General features: G+C 42.5%; 1 protein-coding gene across 3 annotated transcripts; it reads right to left on the reverse strand.

Moving 5' to 3' along the window:
* Nucleotides 1–273: 273 nt before the first annotated feature.
* Nucleotides 274–20,622, reverse strand: plbd1a (phospholipase B domain containing 1a). 3 transcript variants are annotated; one of them, XR_010011029.1, is made up of 12 exons: nt 20,507–20,621; nt 11,634–11,856; nt 9,092–9,175; nt 8,217–8,358; nt 7,982–8,122; nt 7,504–7,648; nt 3,823–4,023; nt 3,543–3,683; nt 1,554–1,739; nt 1,330–1,436; nt 566–824; nt 274–468 (listed from the first exon to the last, which is right to left on the reverse strand). XR_010011029.1 is itself a non-coding variant. In XM_062990936.1 (12 exons), exons 1-11 carry the CDS (start codon nt 20,574–20,576, stop codon nt 648–650), a joined length of 1,617 nt encoding a protein of 538 aa, XP_062847006.1. In that variant the 5' UTR covers nt 20,577–20,622; the 3' UTR covers nt 274–468; nt 611–647. The 3 variants fall into 3 exon arrangements, 2 of the variants coding, with proteins under 2 accessions (XP_062847006.1, XP_062847005.1); XM_062990936.1 differs by having other exon boundaries at nt 611–824; nt 20,507–20,622; XM_062990935.1 differs by having other exon boundaries at nt 274–824.
* Nucleotides 20,623–20,666: the final 44 nt, after the last annotated feature.

Genomic DNA, 20,666 nt, shown 5'->3' on the forward strand with positions numbered 1-20,666 from the left:
ACACCACCATCGAGGTGCTCCCACAGATGCTCAATTGGGTTAAAGTCTGGGGAATTAGGGGGCCAGGTGAGCTCCTTCAACCAATGTGGGACATCGTCTCACTGGAAGTTCCCATCCGCCCTAGGGAAGTGATCTGCAAGGATGGATTCAAACCCAAACCTCATGGGCTACACGCTGCAGCCGTCGAATGTAGAAAGTGGTCATAATAGTGTGACTCGACAGTGTAGTTTGGATGAAAGCATGAATGTGAATAAAACAGACGCAACCACCAAGTGCAAATATTTATTTATTCAACAATCATAAAAAATATGATCAGCACAATTACGTGTAACTTTGGTCTAAATCATCACCCTGAGATCAAAGAGAAACAGCTGGATAATAACAGTGTTTGGTCTCCATTTAGAACATGATTTACAGCTGATGCTGATTGAAATTTTTAATGGCCCACGTTACACTGAAAGATCAAACCTTCAAAGACAAAAACATAGACAGAAGAGGGATTCAGTCAGACCTGAGATGAAAGCAGTCAGATCCAGACTCCAGTAAAGCATGATTGAAAATTCACCTGATATACGCGAGTCTCATTTCAAAAATAAACATCTGTGCTTACCCCCCGCTCCCTGCTCAGTGCTCCCTGTGTAGGCGGCTCAGGGAGCGAACAGGACGGGGTGCATGGTGACGAAGGTGTAGTTGTAGAGGCGTGGCAGGCCCTGGTGGGTCGTACTGTTGAAGAGATCCCAGGAGAACGGGGGCAGGCCACCCTCGGTCGTCGGGCCGTTAAGAGCCTCCGATACAAACTGCGTAGCCATGTGCAGATCTGTTACCTACAGACGGGGGTATGACATAGTGAGTAGGGTGAGTAGTTTGGCACACGCCCACAGTACATTAAAGAGGCTTGTGTGCACTATAAAGGAAACCTAAAGTCATTTGGGACACGTTCGCAGTGAGCTGATGACATAAAGGCACTATAAAGTTAACATGATGTGATTTGGGACACGCCCAGTGAACTGAAGATGTATTTACGCACTATATAATGAACATGATGTGGTTTGGGACACACCCACAGTAAACTGAAGCTGTATATGTACACTATATAGTTTACACGAAGTGGTTTGGGACACACCCACAGTGACCTGAAGATGTGTATGTGCACCATATAGTTAACATGATGTGGTTTGGGACACGCCCACAGTGGCCTGCTGATGATTATATAGTGAACAGGGTGTACGGTTTGGGACACGTCCACACTGAACTGATGATGTTTATGTGCATGTGCACTATCTAGTGAATATGAAGTGGTTTAGGACACGTCCAGTGTCAGTTTCTGACCTTGGTATCGTAACATCCGTTAGGCGAGGGGTGGGACTGGCGCAGGTCCCCTCGACAGCAGATGGATTTACATGGGTCGCCCTTGGAGTACGGGTCGTTCTTGTAGTCTGCACACACACACACGCACGCACACACACACACACACACACACACACAATAAATAAATCACCTTAAAGATTCAGAAACAGAAGAAGGCAGCTGAGTAGCTGGCGTGAGCGCCGTACCGTTGTATCTCATGATGTGTTTGAGCGAGGCGATGTCCACGACCGACGCCTGGTCTCGGCGGAAGATCTTGGCGCGAGGGCAGAGGTCGTAGGAGTAATCGTTTCCGTAAGTGATCCACCTCTGCACGTAGCCGCTCAGCTCGTAGATCCTCCGGTGAAACGGGATGTTGTACGACGGCCAGTAACCTGCACAGCATCACAATCACACAATTTACTCACGCACTCACTTTCTCAACCGCTTATCCGATTAGGGTCGCGGGGGAAGGGGGATCCCAGCTTTTCAATGGGCGCAGGGAACACAGTAACACCCTGGATGGGGCACACATACACACACCCATTCACCTATAGAGCAAATCAGTGTCTCCAGTTAACCTGACTGCAGGTTTTTGGACTGTGGGAGGAAACCGGAGCCCCCGGAGGAAACCCACACAGACACGGGGAGAACATGCAAACTCCACACAGAAAGGACCCGGACCGCCCCACCTGGGGATCAAACCCAGGACCTTCTTGCTGCGAGACGACAGTGCTACCCACCGAGCCATCGTACTGCCAACAAAATTTACTACAATCAATGAAAGGCCATGCGCTGTATGTCCGTACATGTCCCGGTGGGCGTGGTCAGGCTGCTACAGGAGGATTTTAGCCAATAATGGTCCACCGTTGTGGTGCAGTAAGCAACTATTTGATTGAAGGTTGTATATAGGACACAGCGCCCCCTCTTGGTAAGTTACAAAGCAACCTAGATTATTACAGACATAAAATGTTTTACCACCGCTTATCCTGGTCAGGGTTGCTGTGGGTCTGATTTATTGAGCGAAAGGCAGGAGACACAGGAGATAAAAAGGACCCTACACGCCCAGTGTCGGGTTCCCACACAGTCATAAGCTCCGTGTGACCCACCTTCTCCACCATCTGCACAGGTATCCAGACCGGTAAAATACACTAGCACACCAGAGCTAGGATCTCGAATACATCGTATCGAATCTCAGCTCTGCCATCCGGCTGGACTGGGCAGCTACATGAACAACGATTGGCTGTTATTCACAGGGTGGGATGAGCTGGACCAGGGTTCCGTATAACTGGTGCAATTACGACCTCTGCTGGCTGAGTTGAGGGTGTGGCTCTCCGTGCACAAGGCTGATCCGCGTGTGAACTCGCCTCACGCAGATGGAAAGATACAGTCGTTACTGCACACGTGTCAGTTGTGAAGCTCCTCAGACAGCAGTGGAGGGTTGTATCAATAGAGGGGAAGCATAACGCAATCAGGGTAATTGGATACGACTAAATTAGGCAAGAAAATTGGGGGGGGAAATCTGAGAAAAAGTGCCCAGTACCAGGAAAAGATGCCCTCCGACCCTCCCTACCTCAAACTCACCAGTTCCAGTGCTCCGCTTCGCCACCCGAGCGCTCCTCTACAACGAATGTTAGCTGTGTGTGATACAATTATTGGCGCCCTAGATATTCTTGTGAGTGAAATCTAACAGAAGGATTTTCTAACCTAAGCAATAAAGAGTATTTAAATGGTTAGCCATGACTTCCTATTTCACTGGGGTATAAATATGGGGTAATAAGCTGGCCTAATACTCTTAGTTGTTTATTGCCATGAGAAGGACCAGAGAATACAGCAACAACAGGTTATTTAGGGTCGCAGAGAAAAATAATAATAATTAAATACACTTGTACTTGAATGCCCACTTGTGGATGCTTTATGTTATATCTTGTAAACCACAATGGGACCAGATTATAATATAATATAATAGCAGAGAGAGTAAGATGCGTTGTTTGTGTTGCCTGGGTCACAAAAAGATATCATGGACAAAATGTGGCCATCGTTACCATCAGGGCGACATTCACAGGAACTGAAGAAACATGTTTGTGATGTTTTTAATGAAAGATCAAAGATAGAAGCAATATATGATCCTTGTGTGTTCCAGGGTACCAGTAACTGTGGATGCAGGTTAATAAACTTCTCGTATCATCAATCCTCACCAGTCCTCAGAGCCTGAGTCTGATCCGAGTACTCCACCAGTCCTGGGATCTGCTCCACTACAGTCAGAGCTCCATCGCTGATACTGGAGCCCAGCTTGACCTTACTCACGTCCACCACCATGTACTGGTTATTATAGGTTCCTGACGGAGAGAAGGAGGAGATCAGAACGTCAGTCAGAACTAGACAAGGCCTCATATCTACTGTATCTGCTGGTACCCATCCCCTCGTTTCCTTCTTCTCCTTTCAGCACTACGTAGTAAAGTGAGCATCAGATCTGACCTGAGTTGAACTGGGAGAAGGTCTGAGCCCACTGGGTACCGGACCGGGCGAGGGCGTGTGCGAGCCGGACCCGTTGCCAGGCGAACAGGCTGTTGGGGGTGATGGTGTCGAACAGAGACTGGTTAAAGACAGAGTTGGTGGTCTGGGTCATCATCAGCCCGTTGCCCAGCAGGTAGAAGTCATCCAGAGACGCCAGTAACCCTGGAACACAAACACACAGCTCAGAGAACACCAGCGCACCAGCATAGTTACCGGATACTCCTGACATCTAACTGGTCACCCCAATTTATACTCTATATGGACAAAAGTATTGGGACGCGCCTCCTAATGACTGAATTTCTGTGTAATAAATCAATCATATAAAGGAAATTACATGCTTTTGATTTGGCAGCAACAGTTTAGGGAAGGCCCTTTCCTGTTCCAAGAAACTCCAGTGTCCTGCACAGAGCCCTGACCTCAGCCCCACTCAACAGCCCTGGGATGAACTGGAACATTAACTGACTAACTCAGTGCCCAGCCATACAAATGCTGTAATTTTTTGTGTAAAGGGGCACAAATTTCCACACACAGACACACAGCCTGGGAGGATCACATAGAAGTTACTCTATTGTAATACAATTTGTTTCTTAAATGGGACATCCAGCAAGCACATGGTCAGGCGTCCGAATACTTTTGGCCATACAGTGTATGGTGTGAGCTCAACACCATTTTTAGGTGTGTGTGTGTGTGTGTGTGTGTGTGTGTGTATTGTGCATGTATTGTGTGTATGTGTGTGTGTGTGTATGTGTATGTGTGTGTATGTACGCATGTGTGTATGTGTGTGTATTGTGTATGTGTGTGTGTGTTTGTGTGTGTGTTTATGTGTATTGTGTGTATGTATGTATGTGTATTGTGTGTGTGTGTATGTATGTATGTGTAATTTGTTTATCTATGTATGTGTGTGTATGTGCGCATGTGTATTGTGTACGTGTGTGAGTGTGTATGTATGTGTGTGTGTATGTGTATATGAGTGTGAATGTGAATTGTGTGTATGTGTATATGTATTGTGTTATGTGTATATGTGTGTAAATGTGTATTGTGTGTATGTGTGTAACCTGTATTGTGTATATGTGTAGGTGTATGTGTGTATGTGTGTGTATGTGTAAGTGTGTGTATGTATATGTGTGTGTATGTGTGTGTAGGTGTGTGTATATGTGTAGGTGTATGTATATGTGTATGTGTGTATGTGTGTATATGTGTAGGTGTGTGTGTATGTATATGTGTGTGTATGTGCGTGTATTTGTGTGTTTGTGTGTGTATGTGTATGTGTGTGTAGGTGTGTGTATGTGTGTGTTTGTGTGTGTATGTGTATGTAGGTGTGTGTGTATGTGTAGGTGTATGTATATGTGTATATGTGTGTATGTGTAAGTGTGTGTGTGTGTATGTGTGTGTAGGTGTGTGTATATGTGTAGGTGTATGTATATGTGTATGTGTGTATGTGTGTGTATGTGTAGGTGTGTGTGTATGTATATGTGTGTGTATGTGCGTGTATTTGTGTGTTTGTGTGTGTATGTGTATGTGTGTGTAGGTGTGTGTATGTGTGTGTATGTGTGTGTTTGTGTGTGTATGTAGGTGTGTGTGTATGTGTGTGTGTGTGTGTGTGTATGTGTATGTGTATGTAGGTGTGTGTGTATGTGTGTGTGTGTGTGTGTATGTGTGTGTGTATGTGTATGTGTGTGTGTGTATGTATGTGTATGTATGTGTAGGTGTGTATTGTTTATTGTGTATGTGTATATGCATGTGTATTTGTATTGTGTGTATATGTGTGTGTGTGAGTGTGTGTGAGTATGTTTGAGTTTAGTATGTGTGTTTGTGTGTGTATGAGTATGTATGCATGTGTATGTGTGTGTATATATATATATATGTGTATTATGTGTATGTGTGTATGCATGTGTATGTGTGTGTGTATGTATATTTTGTGTATTGTGTGTATGTATGTGTGTACAACCCCTGGCAAAAATTATGGAATCACCACTCTTGGAAGATGTTCTTTCAATTGTTTAATTTTGTAGAAAAAAAATAAATCACAGACATGCCACAAAACTATCATTTCTCAAACTGTCAACCCTCTGGCATTAAGAAACAATAAAAAAAAGAAACAAATATAATAGTTGTGGTCAGTCACAATTGCTTTTTGTTAGATCAAGTAGAGGAAAAAAATATGGAATCACTCAAATCTGAGGAAAAAATTATGGAATCATTAGAAAACTGCACCATTATTACTTTGTTGCACCACCTCTGGCTTTTATAATGGTTTAAACTCTCTGAGGCATGGAGTTAACTAATGACAAACAGTATTCTTCATCAATCTGCCTTCAACTGTCTCTTATTGCTGTTGCCAGATCAGCTTTGCAGGTTGGAACCTTGTCATTGACCATTTTCTTCCATTTCCACCAGAGATTTTCAAATGGATTGAGATCCGGACTATTTGCAGGCCATGCCATTGACATTATATGTTTTCTTGAAGGAAAGTTTTCACGTCCTTTGCCCTATGGCAAGATGCATTATCATCTTGAAAAATGAAGTCATCATCACCAAACATCCTTTCAACTGATGGAATAAGAAAAGCGTCCAAAATTTCAATGTGGACTTTGGCATTTATTGAAGACCATCTCCCCTGTGCCTTTACCCGACGTGCAGGCCCATATCATCAACAACTGTGGAAATTAACATGTTTTCTTTAGGCAGTTATCTTCATAAATTTCATTGGACAGACACCAAACAAAAGTTCCAGCATCATCACCTTGCCCAATGCAGATTCGCGATTCATCACTGAAGATCACTTTTATCCAGTCACCCACAGTCCACGATTGCTTTTCTTTAGCCTACTTTAACCTTGTTCTTTTCTTTTTAGGTGTTAATGGTGGCTTTTGTTTGGCTTTTCTGTATGTAAATCCCATTTCTTTTAGGTGATTTCTTACAGTTCAGTCACAGACATTGACTCCACTTTCCGGCCACTTGTTTCTCATTTGTTTTGTTGTGCATTATCTGTTTTCAAGACATATTGCTTTAAGTTTTCTATCTTGATGCTTTGATGTCTTACTTGTTCTACCAGTATGCTTCCCTTTTACAACCTTCCCATTTTGTTTGTACTTGGTCCAGATTTTAAACACAGCTTACTGGGAACAACCAACATCTTTTGCGACATTCCACAATGATTTATCTTCTTGAAGGAGTTTTATAATCCTCTCATTTGTTTCAACTGACATATCTTGTGTTGGAACCATGATTCATGACAATCTGCTTTGTGCAACAGCTCTCCGAGGTGTGAGCACTCTTTTTAAACTGAAGAATAATTAGCTAATCTAATCTGCTGCAGATGTTTTGTTTTTAAACTGCAAATTACAGAGTGATTCCATAATTTTTTCCTCAGATTTGAGTGATTCCATATTTTTTTCCTCTACTTGATCTAAAAAAAAGCAATTGTGACTGACCACAACTGTTATATTTGTTTCTTTTTTTTTATTGTTTCTTAATGCCAGAGGGTTGACAGTTTGAGAAATGATAGTTTTGTGGCATGTCTGTGATTTATTATTTTTCTACAAAATTAAACAATTGACAGAACATCTTCCAAGAGTGGTGATTCCATAATTTTTGCCAGGGGTTGTATATGTGTATATGTATGTGTGTAGGTGTGTGTACCGGGGTAGCTGCTGAAGGACAGTTTTCCAGTGGCAGTAGCCGGGTGTTGGATTTTAAAGTCCCAGTGTTTGAAGATGCGCAGGGTGGCAGCATAGGTGTACCAACTGGAGTGAGCAAACAGCAGGTTCTCGTAGCCTGGCAGCATCTAAACACGAGCAGGAACAACAACATGAGCATCTCCTCATGCAGACGAACCACCTTCCTGAGGGAATCTACAGGACTTTGTCTGGTTGGTCGCAGCAGGTCCAGTTTCACTTTGAAACACCGACCAATCCATCGCAGGGCTTTAGCCAACCACATGGCCAATTATGTTGATGCAGATGCCCCACTGGCAGATAGCACCACTGAGATTCGAACCCAGATCTCACCCAGTGATGATGGGCTAGATCCACCCGAGCGCCAAGTGCAGACACGTCTGACGTTTGGTGTGCCATTAACTCAAACGTAGGTGTAATCAGGTGTGTGTGTGGGTGGGTACCTTGATGAGGGCGGAGCAGTGCCCCATACCCGGTTCTTCATACCCTCTCAGTGTGGGTTTCACCTCGGGTACCAACACGGGTATCAGATCCAGCAGATCTCCTACTGCATTCAGTAAGTGTACATCAAACCTGGACAGAGCCTGAGCACACACACACACATTTACGTATATACACACTATATAAACAAAAGTATTGGGACGCCCCTTCATCCAATCCTCATCATCCTCCTCTCACCTTTTTCCCGGTGCGCTTTGCCCACTCGGCTGCTCCGGCGTGTAAACCATCCAGCTGTGCCAGGATAAAGCCGGTGTGCGCCCACAATGCATCTGTGCTCCCGTTCAGCTTCACCTGCTGCCGAGACCAGGAGCTCTGTTTACTGACACACACACACACACACACACACACACACACACACACACACACACACAGGTTCAGTTCCCACTGCAGTCCTTATCAAACATAAACATGCAGGTCCAGCTTTCCTGGAGTAACACACACTGGACAGGACGCCAATCCCTACCGGGGCCTCGGTCACCCCTCAGACACAGCCAATCATGTCGGTTTAAAGACGCCCGACCTGCCGACAGCACAGCTGGGGGATTCGAACCCTGGATCCCAGCATTAGTGGGGTAGGATAATTGTCCCCCTTATTAATTTAGCCCCACATACACTCACTCACTCATTTTCTTGCCTATCCCAGCTTTTCAATGGGCGCAAGGCACACAATAACACCCTGGACGGGTCGCCAGTCCATCGCAGGGCAGACACACACACACAGCCATTCACCTATAGGGCTGGGGATTGAACCCAGGACCTTCTTGCTGTGAGGCGACAGTGCTACCCACCGAGCCGCCCCCCACATACATGTAAATATGAAGTGAAAATACAGACGTGAGCTATAGTATGATGTCATAACGGCTGAGCCGCTAAAATTCTGTTCTGTTGTGAAACAGGAAGGAAGTCTTAACGTTTACGGGTGCAGCAACCCTTTCCCAACAGGTGAGGACATTTTTGAGGACATTTGCCACTTGTAGTTCTCACATGTCTGAGGATTCTTATTAATATAACTATAAATAACATCATTCCATAAATAAAAGAACTCCACTCACCTCATGAACTTCTTGACGGCCTGCAGAACATCAGGACTTGTGATCAGCTGTGGGTACATGTTCGTGTAGTGATCAAACATCTGCCTGCAGGAACAAAGATACCGTCATACCGTCACACCAGAGGAGATGTTCACAAGTCACAAAATACGAGTGCGAGTCAAGTCACAAGTCTTTAGGCTAGAGCTAGAGTCAAGTCACGAGTCTTTAGGCTAGAGTCCTGAGTTGAGTCACGAGTATTTAGACTAGAGTCCGAGTCGAGTCACGAGTATTTAGGCTAGAGTCCGAGTCGAGTCACGAGTCTTTAGGCTAGAGTCCGAGTCGAGTCACGAGTCTTTAGGCTAGAGTCGAGTCACGAGTATTTAGACTAGAGTCCGAGTTGAGTCACGAGTCTTTAGGCTAGAGTCCGAGTCGAGTCACGAGTCTTTAGGCTAGAGTCCTGAGTCGAGTCACGAGTATTTAGACTAGAGTCCGGGTCGAGTCACGAGTCTTTAGGCTAGAGTCCTAAGTCGAGTCACGAGTCTTTAGGCTAGAGTCCTGCGTCGAGTCACGAGTATTTAGACTTGAGTCCGAGTCGAGTCACGAGTCTTTGGGTTAGAGTCCGAGTCGAGTCAGGAGTCTTTAGGCTAGAGTCCTAAGTCGAGTCACGAGTTTTTAGGCTAGAGTCCTGAGTCGAGTCACGAGTATTTAGACTTGAGTCCGAGTCGAGTCACGAGTCTTTGGGTTAGAGTCCGAGTCGAGTCAGGAGTCTTTAGGCTAGAGTCCTAAGTCGAGTCACGAGTTTTTAGGCTAGAGTCCTGAGTCGAGTCACGAGTATTTAGACTTGAGTCCGAGTCGAGTCACGAGTCTTTAGGCTAGAGTCCGAGTCGAGTCACGAGTCTTTAGGCTAGAGTCCTGAGTCGAGTCACGAGTATTTAGACTAGAGTCCGGGTCGAGTCACGAGTCTTTAGGCTAGAGTCCTGAGTCGAGTCACGAGTCTTTAGGTTAGAGTCCTGAGTCGAGTCACGAGTATTTAGACTTGAGTCCGAGTCGAGTCACGAGTCTTTAGGCTAGAGTCCGAGTCGAGTCACGAGTCTTTGGGTTAGAGTCCGAGTCGAGTCAGGAGTCTTTAGGCTAGAGTCCTAAGTCGAGTCACGAGTTTTTAGGCTAGAGTCCTGAGTCGAGTCACGAGTATTTAGACTTGAGTCCGAGTCGAGTCACGAGTCTTTAGGCTAGAGTCCGAGTCGAGTCACGAGTCTTTAGGCTAGAGTCCTGAGTCGAGTCACGAGTATTTAGACTAGAGTCCGAGTCGAGTCACGAGTCTTTAGGCTAGAGTCCGAGTCGAGTCACGAGTCTTTAGACTAGAGTCCGAGTCAAGTCCTGAGTCTTTAGGCTAGAGTCCGAGTCGAGTCACGAGTCTTTAGACTAGAGTCCCAGTCGAGTCAGAAGTCTTTAGGCTAGAGTCCCAGTCGAGTCACGAGTCTTTAAGCTAGAGTCCGAGTCGAGTCACGAGTCTTTAGGCTAGAGTCCTGAGTCGAGTCACGAGTATTTAGACTAGAGTCCGAGTCGAGTCACGAGTCTTTAGGCTAGAGTCCGAGTCCAGTCACGAGCCTTTAGACTAGAGTCCGAGTCAAGTCCTGAGTCTTTAGGCTAGAGTCCCAGTCGAGTCACGAGTCTTTAGGCTAGAGTCCCAGTCGAGTCATGAGTCTTTAGGCTAGAGTCTGAGTCAAGTCACGAGTCAATAAAATCTACACAAAACATATATTGTAAATGTAGCATAGAAATAAATAAATAATCTGTAAGTTCAGATAAAAACAACAACAGATTAGCGAGTGTATTTAGCCGTTTTACTTCGTGTCTTTACTTTCCTCCTCATTGTGTAAATGAATGTAATTTCTGTAACAAGAAGGTTCCAGTTAAAAGCTTCAACTGATACGTTTTGTTTTCATTACAGAACAAAAGCGCTCGATAAATCACGGCACAGCGGCCAAAATCCCAAACACAGCAAAAACAATCATAACCACTGCTTACCTGAGCTTCTGTTCTTCCAGATGCTATTACATTTATAAGCGTGCATCCCATTAGGAACAGAATCCGTTATTTTGTAAATGTGCTTATAATTAAAAACCTCCAAACTTTTCCCAGTCGTGAAGTAAAACAGGAAGTGGTTAGAAAGCCGATCGAGCGTTTCATTACCGCGTCATCTGTGTGACGCAAACTGAATAAATGCAAATAACAGCATTTTTTACTAACAATTACAATCAGAAGATCTGATTGGTTCAGAAAGCGGTTCTTTCAACCATCAGCCCCGTTTATTTAAATGATTTATTACACCTGTTAGCAGCTGTCCTGGCTGTAACACATGAATTTGATCATTAGAAGGGCCGTCCCAACACTTTGATCCATACAGTGTAGACTTTAACTGGCACCACTATTGGTGGATGTGAGCAACACTATTGGTCAGGTGGAGATGATTATGGGTCCTGTTAGTTACAGTATCTGTAGGTGTGGACCATGTTAGGGATTATGGGTAATGCAGAAGAACAGAGCTGAATGAGACTGGTACCGTGCGGTGAGGAACCCCTCCAGATATCCTGCCAGGAAGAAGGTCTTATCATCCAATCTCTGCGTCTTTCCATATCCAGCACGGATCTCCAGCACGCCCCACCCGGTCTCGGAGAAGGAGTCGTTGTAGTAACCGTAGGCATCCCCGGATTCCTCCAGCACCCCCTCTTTTAGCAGCACAGTCTTGTGGGTGGGGTCCCAGTACACTGTCGCCTTCTGAACATCTGCAGGAAAGACCATCATTACACTTAGTATAAAACTTCACTGCTTCTGATTGGCTGTTTGAATAAAAACAAGGACCCGCCCACTGAAGTGTCCCAAGGTATTTAGCAAACACTTTGATCCAAAGTGACTTACAATTATGTCTAAATACAAATCAAGCAATTGAGGGTTAAGAGCCCTGCTCAGGGGCCCAACAGTGGCAACTTGGCGGTGGTGGGGCTTGAACCTAGCAACCTTCTGATCATAAATCCAGTACCTTAACCACTAGATTGTTACTCCCGTGAAGCAGTAATAGTTTTTGAACTGACAAAAAAGGACCATCCAGACTGTTATCAGTGAAAGGTACAAAAGCCAACATCTGTCATGATCTGGGGTGCATCAGTGCTCATGGCATATGTGTGAAGATACCATTGACACAGAGGAGTCTACAGGGATTTTAGAGAGACACATGCTGCCATCAAGGCGACGATACCAGACCTGATTCTGTGTGTGCTACAACTGTAGACACATTTAACCCTGGTTCTGGTTCTTGAACCGGTTCTGTTCGGGTGTTTTGTAGAGAACCGACCCGCGTTTCCACCAGTTTTTGGGAACCAAGCACGTCATCAACGGTGGGCGTTACATAAAGACAGTAAAGCGTGGTAACATGATGGTGGAGCGTGTAGATTAACTGTGGGGATTTGTGCTGTCGTTACAGCCTGGATCAGCTGTCGGTGATAAGAAGACGTAGGCATGTTTGTCTCAGTTGTTGTGTTCTTTAGTTCATTGGTGTGAGAAGCGTTTTGTGCTTCTCTCTCACCGCGACTCTCGGCACAAATAACCGATTTGCTCAGCGCTCGACTCGAGCGATAAAACACTACAAAACACCACAACACGAACAAACATCTGTGTAAAATAACCATCAAACCCAGTCTAACAGCTCCACATGTATCTGTGTTTAACTGGATTTACTTCAGCATGAAGAGAAGAATCAGCTGACGCCAACCACAGATTGTTGAGCAACTGAAGACTCGTATCATGCCAGTACTGGGTGGCCAGGTGATCCCATCAATGGACTGTTTCTTTTTTTGGTGACATGGGCAGATTCCATGACCACAAGATTCATTGGGCTTAAACAGTGAGGAATCATTTCCTAAGAGTCCTGAGCTTTGTTCCGTTATGAGTCTGGGATGCCAGAGACGACTCTATAAAGTCTCCAGCACTCTGTAAAGTCTACAACCACTTTAAAATTCTCAGATGCCGGAGACTTCATAGAGTTGTCATAGACTTCGGAGACCTTAAAGCGCCACCCTAAATAGAAGACATTGGCCGAAAATGAAGGCAACTCTGTAACATTGCATAAGGTTGTTGAATCAATGCCACAATAAAATTGCACCGTAATCAAAGCTCAACGTGGTTCAATGAAATGTTAAAGAGTACGACTTTTCGGCTAGGCTATGTGTAAACTTATAATGTCAAGATAACAACATACTCATTATTGAAGTGTTAACAATTACTTTTGACTGACTGAAACACACTGTGAATAATCATCATTTCAGGACTGAGGAGAAGACTTATTGGCGTTCCCTCGGATCACCTTCTTAACTGGAGGCCACCAGGAGAGCGGAAATCTTTAAAAAGAAGTAAAGAGCAATCTTGACTTAAGCATTAACGTTTCAGGAAGCCAATAGAGTTTCTAATAGGCACACTTCCTCTTTCTGATGCTCGAGAAATTTCTACTTCCTCTTTTACATTTGTACGTTTGAAATCTCAAAGTGCTCGACATGGTTATAAACAAAAAAGTTCATCAGTGATTTAGTTAAAAACAATTACATCACTAGAGGTTTTATAATAACGACATGGAATATAAAGTCTGCTTAGGGACCGGTGGGCCACAGGAGCAGTCACCTCACTGCAAAAACAGCCTGTGTGTCTGTGTGGGTTTCCTCTGGTTTGTTCCCACAAGTCCAAAGACATGCAGTCAAGACAACTGGAGCTAATATACTTCCCTAAGTGTGTGTGTGTGTATGTACAGTGGGGCCAAAAAGTATTTAGTCAGCCACTGATTGTGCAGGTTCTCCTACTTAGAAAGATGAGAGAGGTCTGTAATTTTCATCATAGCTACACTTCAACTATGAGAGACAAAATGAGAAAAAAAAATCCAGGAAATCACATTGTAGGATTTTTAAAGAATTTATTTGGTAAAGAATTAAATTATGGTGGAAAATAAGTATTTGGTCAATAACAAAAGTTCAACTCAATACTTTGTAACATAACCTTTGTTGGCAATGACAGAGGTCAAACGTTTCCTGTAAGTCTTCACCAGGTTTGCACACACTGTAGCTGGTATTTTGGCCCATTCCTCCATGCAGATCTCCTCTAGAGCAGTGATGTTTTGGGGCTGTCGCTGGGCAACACGGACTTTCAACTCCCTCCACAAATTTTCTATGGGGTTGAGGTCTGGAGACTGGCTAGGCCACTCCAGGACCTTGAAATGCTTTTTATGGAGCCACTCCTTCGTTGCCCGAGCGGTGTGTTTGGGATCATTGTCATGCTGGAAGACCCAGCCACGTTCCATCTTCAATGCTCTCACTGATGGAAGGAGGTTTTGGCTTAAAATCTCACGATACATGGCCCCGTTCATTCTTCCCTTAACACGGATCAGTCGTCCTGTCCCCTTTGCAGAAAAACAGCCCCAAAGCATGATGTTTCCACCCCCATGCTTCACAGTAGGTACGGTGTTCTTGGGATGCAACTCAGCATTCTTCTTCCTCCAAACACGACGAGTTGAGTTTTTATCAAAAAGTTCCATTTTGGTTTCATCTGACCACATGATATTCTCCCAATCCTCTTCTGGATCATCCATATGCTCTCTGGCAAACTTCAAATGGGCTTGGACATGTACTGGCTTAAGCAGGGGGACACGCCTGGCACTGCAGGATTTGAGTCCCTCTCGGCGTAGTGTGTTACTGATGGTAGCCTTTGTTACTTTGGTCCCAGCTCTCTGCAGGTCATTCATCAGGTCCCTCCGTGTAGTTCTGGGATTTTTGCTCACCGTTCTCATGATCATTTTGACCCCACGGGATCGAGGGAGATTATCAATGGTCTTGTATGTCTTCCATTTTTTTACAATTGCTTTCACAGTTGATTTATTCACACCAACTCGCTTGCCTATTGTAGATTCACTCTTCCCAGCCTGGTGCAGGTCTACAGTTTTCTTCCTGGTGTCCTTCGACAGCTCTTTGGTCTTGGCCATGGTTGAGTTTGGAGTCTGACTGTTTGAGGCTGTGGACAGGTGTCTTTTATACAGATAACGAGGTCAAACAGGTGCCATTAATACAGGTAACGAGTGGAGGACAGAAGAGCTTCTTAAAGAAGAAGTTACAGGTCTGTGAGAGCCAGAAATCTTGCTTGTTTGTGGGTGACCAAATACTTATTTTCCACCATAATTTACAAATAAGTTCTTTAAAAATCCTACAATGTGATTTCCTGGATTTTTTTTTCTCATTTTGTCTCTCATAGTTGAAGTGTACCTATGATGAAAATTACAGACCTCTCTCATCTTTCTAAGTAGGAGAACCTGCACAATCAGTGGCTGACTAAATACTTTTTGGCCCCACTGTATATGTGTGTGTGTGTCTGCCCAGTGATGTACTGGCGATCTGTCCAAGCTATTGTCTGCCTTTTGCTTAAAGAATCAGACCCACAGTGACCCTGACTAGGGCTGGGCGATATATCGAGATTTTATAAAATATCGATATATTTTCATACGCGATATAAGATAAGACAATATCGCGTATATCGATATAAATGTTGCGTTCCAGTTAGATCCGACAGTTCGTCTTTCTCTTCTCCCAGTTTGTCTCTGCACATGTTTACCTGCCCCGCCCCTCTCCCTCACTGAACACAACTCGCCCCGCCCCCACCGCTTCACCAGTAATTCCTGCAGGCAGCGATAGCATGGAGACGGATAAAGACATGACAGAAGCTATCGAGGAGGAGCTGTTTACTAAAAAGAAAAATAATGACTAAGTTTGTAATTATTTGGAGATGGTTCGAATTCAAAGTGTCAGATGAGCAGCAGAATAATGTATTCTGTAGAGAACGCCGAAAACAAGTCCAGATAAAAGGTTCCAGCTCCGTGTACCTTCATTCGTTTTTCACTTCAAATCCCAAAGTTAAAAAACAAGAAAACGAGTCGTTATTCGTTTTAAAAACCAACACAAGCGCATGCACGCGCTGACATGCACGTATTTACTTCACATTAAGTGTTGAGTAAGTAATAATAACGTAACGGTGCGTCTCCTGTTGTTCTGACTCTTGTGTTTGTATATGTGATGTGCATATATTTGCTCTATCTGTAAAAACAAACATTATGGGGAGTGATTTCTGTACTGGATGTTGTACGTGGTCGTGTTAGTTTATACTGGATGATCGCCCGACGTCCGACACGTCATTTATTTATTTATCTTCTATTATAGTATTTCTTGTTGTCGGCCAATAAACAACCAAACATTATTAAATTGCATGAACTAACTCTGCAGTAAACAAGGAGCAAACAGCAATTAATCAACAAATAAAGCTGTTAAATAATAATAAAGTGCATGAAGAAGAACGCGGATTAAAATGCATTAAATGTTGTAATAGTTACACAGTAACATGAACGATTAGTTCTGCCTGTATTACAGAACTGAGTTCTATACAGGGTGGGGGGTTAACGAGGGGTTTACTTTAATGGGGTTTTACTTTTAATGTCACACAAGCTCAGCCGGAAGCCGTCATTCCAACATCTTCCCTACACACTCGCTCCCTGCGCCCTATAGTACACTTAACATTCTTAAAGGGCCAGACAATATATTTGTAATTCACGTTAGACAACAGGAGATGCCTTAGAAAACAACTTTTTTTTTTTTCTTAGAATAGCTCTTTTTTTTTTTTTTTTAAGGAAAAATAATTCTTGTGTGAAGCTTCCCCAGCATGAATATTAATAAAAGTGCCTGTAAAAAAATGTAGCTTTGTCTCAGAAGTGTCTTTTTGTTATTACCTTATGGGATAAAAAAATATCGAGATATATATCGTATATCGCCATTCAGAAAAAAATATCGAGATATAATTTTTGATCCATATCGCCCAGCCCTAACCCTGACCATGATTATCACTCTCTGACCGTGGATAGAGAAGGTAAAATAAAGAGAAGCCATCAGTCACCTAAAAAGAGTTGCAGGATGACCTGAAAGCATCAGGAACAGCAGTTACACAATGAACAGAGCAGCTCCTGTAGTCCAATGTGAATTATTGTTTAGAGAAAGAAGGATTGTGTGTGTGAACCCAAGTGTAGTGGTGAGAGCATCATGACATGGAGCTTGTTCTCGGCAAACTCTACTGGAGCGCTGAACACCACTGAAGAAAACATGAACCCAAATTACAAAAACACGTTACAGACAAGTTTGATCCAATCAGACCAAAAACAAAGTCTACACATGAAATTGGAGTAACTCAAGACTGGTTTCTGAAGAAGAAAGTGAAAGTGCAAGATCAGATTAATTTTCTGATGATTTTCTGATGATTTGAATCATGTTCAAAGTTCAAAAAGAATTAAAATTGTGATTCCAGAACATAAGTAACACTAACACTACTAATCTTATTCACACCAGTAACACTAACACTACTAATCTCACTTACACCGGTAACACTAACACTACTAATCTTACTCACACCAGTAACACTAACACTACTAATCTCACTTACACCGGTAACACTAACACTACTAATCTTACTCACACCAGTAACACTAACACTACTAATCTCACTTACACCAGTAACACTACTAATCTCACTTACACCAGTAACAACACTACTAATCTTACTTACACCAGTAACACTAACACTACTAATCTCACTTACACCAGTAACAACACTACTAATCTCACTTACACCAGTAACACTAACACTACTAATCTTACTCACACCAGTAACACTAACACTACTAATCTCACTTACACCAGTAACACTAACACTACTAATCTCACTTACACCAGTAACACTACTAATCTTACTTACACCAGTAACACTAACACTACTAATCTCACTTACACCAGTAACACTAACACTACTAATCTTACTTACACCAGTAACACTAACACTACTAATCTCACTTACACCAGTAACACTAACATTACTAATCTTACTAACATCAGTAACACTAACACTACTAATCTTACTTACACCGGTAACACTAACACTACTAATCTCACTTACACCAGTAACACTAACACTACTAATCTCACTTACACCAGTAACACTACTAATCTTACTTACACCAGTAACACTAACACTACTAATCTCACTTACACCAGTAACACTAACACTACTAATCTTACTTACACCAGTAACACTAACACTACTAATCTCACTTACACCAGTAACACTAACATTACTAATCTTACTAACACCAGTAACACTAACACTACTAATCTTACTTACACCGGTAACACTAACACTACTAATCTCACTTACACCAGTAACACTAACACTACTAATCTCACTTACACCAGTAACAACACTACTAATTGTACTTACACCAGTAACACTAACACTACTAATCTTACTTACAACAGTAACACTAACACTACTAATCTTACTTACACCAGTAACACTAACATCACTAATCTCACTTACACCAGTAACACTAACATTACTAATCTTACTTACACCAGTAACACTAACACTACTAATCTCACTTACACCAGTAACAATAACACTACTAATCTCACTTACACCGGTAACACTAACACTACTAATCTCACTTACACCGGTAACACTAACACTACTAATCTTACTTACAACAGTAACACTACTAATCTCACTAACACCAGTAACACTAACACTACTAATCTTACTTACACCAGTAACAATAACACTACTAATCTCACTTAACCGGTAACACTAACACTACTAATCTCACTTACACCGGTAACACTAACACTACTAATCTTACTTACAACAGTAACACTACTAATCTCACTAACACCAGTAACACTAACACTACTAATCTTACTTACACCAGTAACACTAAGACTACTAATCTTACTTACACCAGTAACACTAACACTACTAATCTCACTAACACCAGTAACACTAACACTACTAATCTTACTCACACCAGTAACACTAACACTACTAATCTTACTCACACCAGTAACAATAACACTACTAATCTTACCTACACCAGTAACACTAACACTACTAATCTCACTTACACCAGTAACACTACTAATTTTACTTACTGCAGTAACACTAACACTACTAATCTCACTTACACCAGTAACACTAACACTACTAATCTTACTTACACCAGTAACACTAACACTACTAATCTCACTTACACCAGTAACAATAACACTACTAATCTCACTTACACCAGTAACAATAACACTACTACTCTAACTTACACCAGTAACACTAACACTACTAATCTCACTAACACTACTAATCTTACTTACACCAGTAACACTACTAATCTCACTTACACCAGTAACACTAACACTACTAATCTCACTTACACCAGTAACACTAACACTACTAATTTTACTTACCGCAGAAACACTAACACTACTAATCTTACTTACACCAGTAACACTAACACTACTAATCTCACTTACACCAGTAACACTAACATTACTAATCTCACTTACACCAGTAACACTAACACTACTAATCTCACTTACACCAGTAACACTAACATTACTAATGTTACTAACACCAGTAACACTAACACTACTAATCTCACTTACACCAGTAACACTAACATTACTAATCTTACTAACACCAGTAACACTAACACTACTAATCTCACTTACACCAGTAACACTAACACTACTAATCTCACTAACACCAGTAACACTAACATTACTAATCTTACTAACACCAGTAACACTAACACTACTAATCTCACTTACACCAGTAACACTAACACTACTAATCTCACTAACACCAGTAACACTAACACTACTAATCTCACTTACACCAGTAACACTAACATTACTAATCTTACTAACACCAGTAACACTAACACTACTAATCTCACTTACACCAGTAACACTAACATTACTAATCTTACTAACACCAGTAACACTAACACTACTAATCTCACTTACACCAGTAACACTAACATTACTAATCTTACTAACACCAGTAACACTAACACTACTAATCTCACTTACACCAGTAACACTAACACTACTAATCTCACTAACACCAGTAACACTAACACTACTAATCTCACTTACACCAGTAACACTAACATTACTAATCTTACTAACACCAGTAACACTAACACTACTAATTTTACTTACACCAGTAACACTAACACTACTAATCTCACTTACACCAGTAACACTAACATTACTAATCTTACTAACACCAGTAACACTAACACTACTAATTTTACTTACCGCAGTAACGATACTAATATTACAAACACACGTAGCAGCACTCAGACTCTAGTAACAATAATGAAACCAACTCCCTATATACACCAGTAACTTTACTAACACAGGCACAAAGTGAAACGTGTGTGTGTGTGTGTGTGTGTGCGGGTGCGGGTGCGGGTGTGTGTGTAAGTACAAACATGAGTTTGGTGTAAATCTGGAGTAAATAAAGTAATAAACTCACTCTGAGCTCTCAGTGTTGGTAACAGCGAACAGGAGAAAATAATCAACATAAAGCTCTTCATGTCCAACATGTTCCTGAGTTCCTGATCTCCACCATCCAGCTAATTGAGGAACCCGGTCACCTGATTTATAAATACATAATCCTTTACACACGGTGTGTG

This window comes from Trichomycterus rosablanca, chromosome 2, assembly GCF_030014385.1.
Source record: "Trichomycterus rosablanca isolate fTriRos1 chromosome 2, fTriRos1.hap1, whole genome shotgun sequence".
Classification (NCBI taxonomy): Eukaryota; Metazoa; Chordata; class Actinopteri; order Siluriformes; family Trichomycteridae; genus Trichomycterus; species Trichomycterus rosablanca.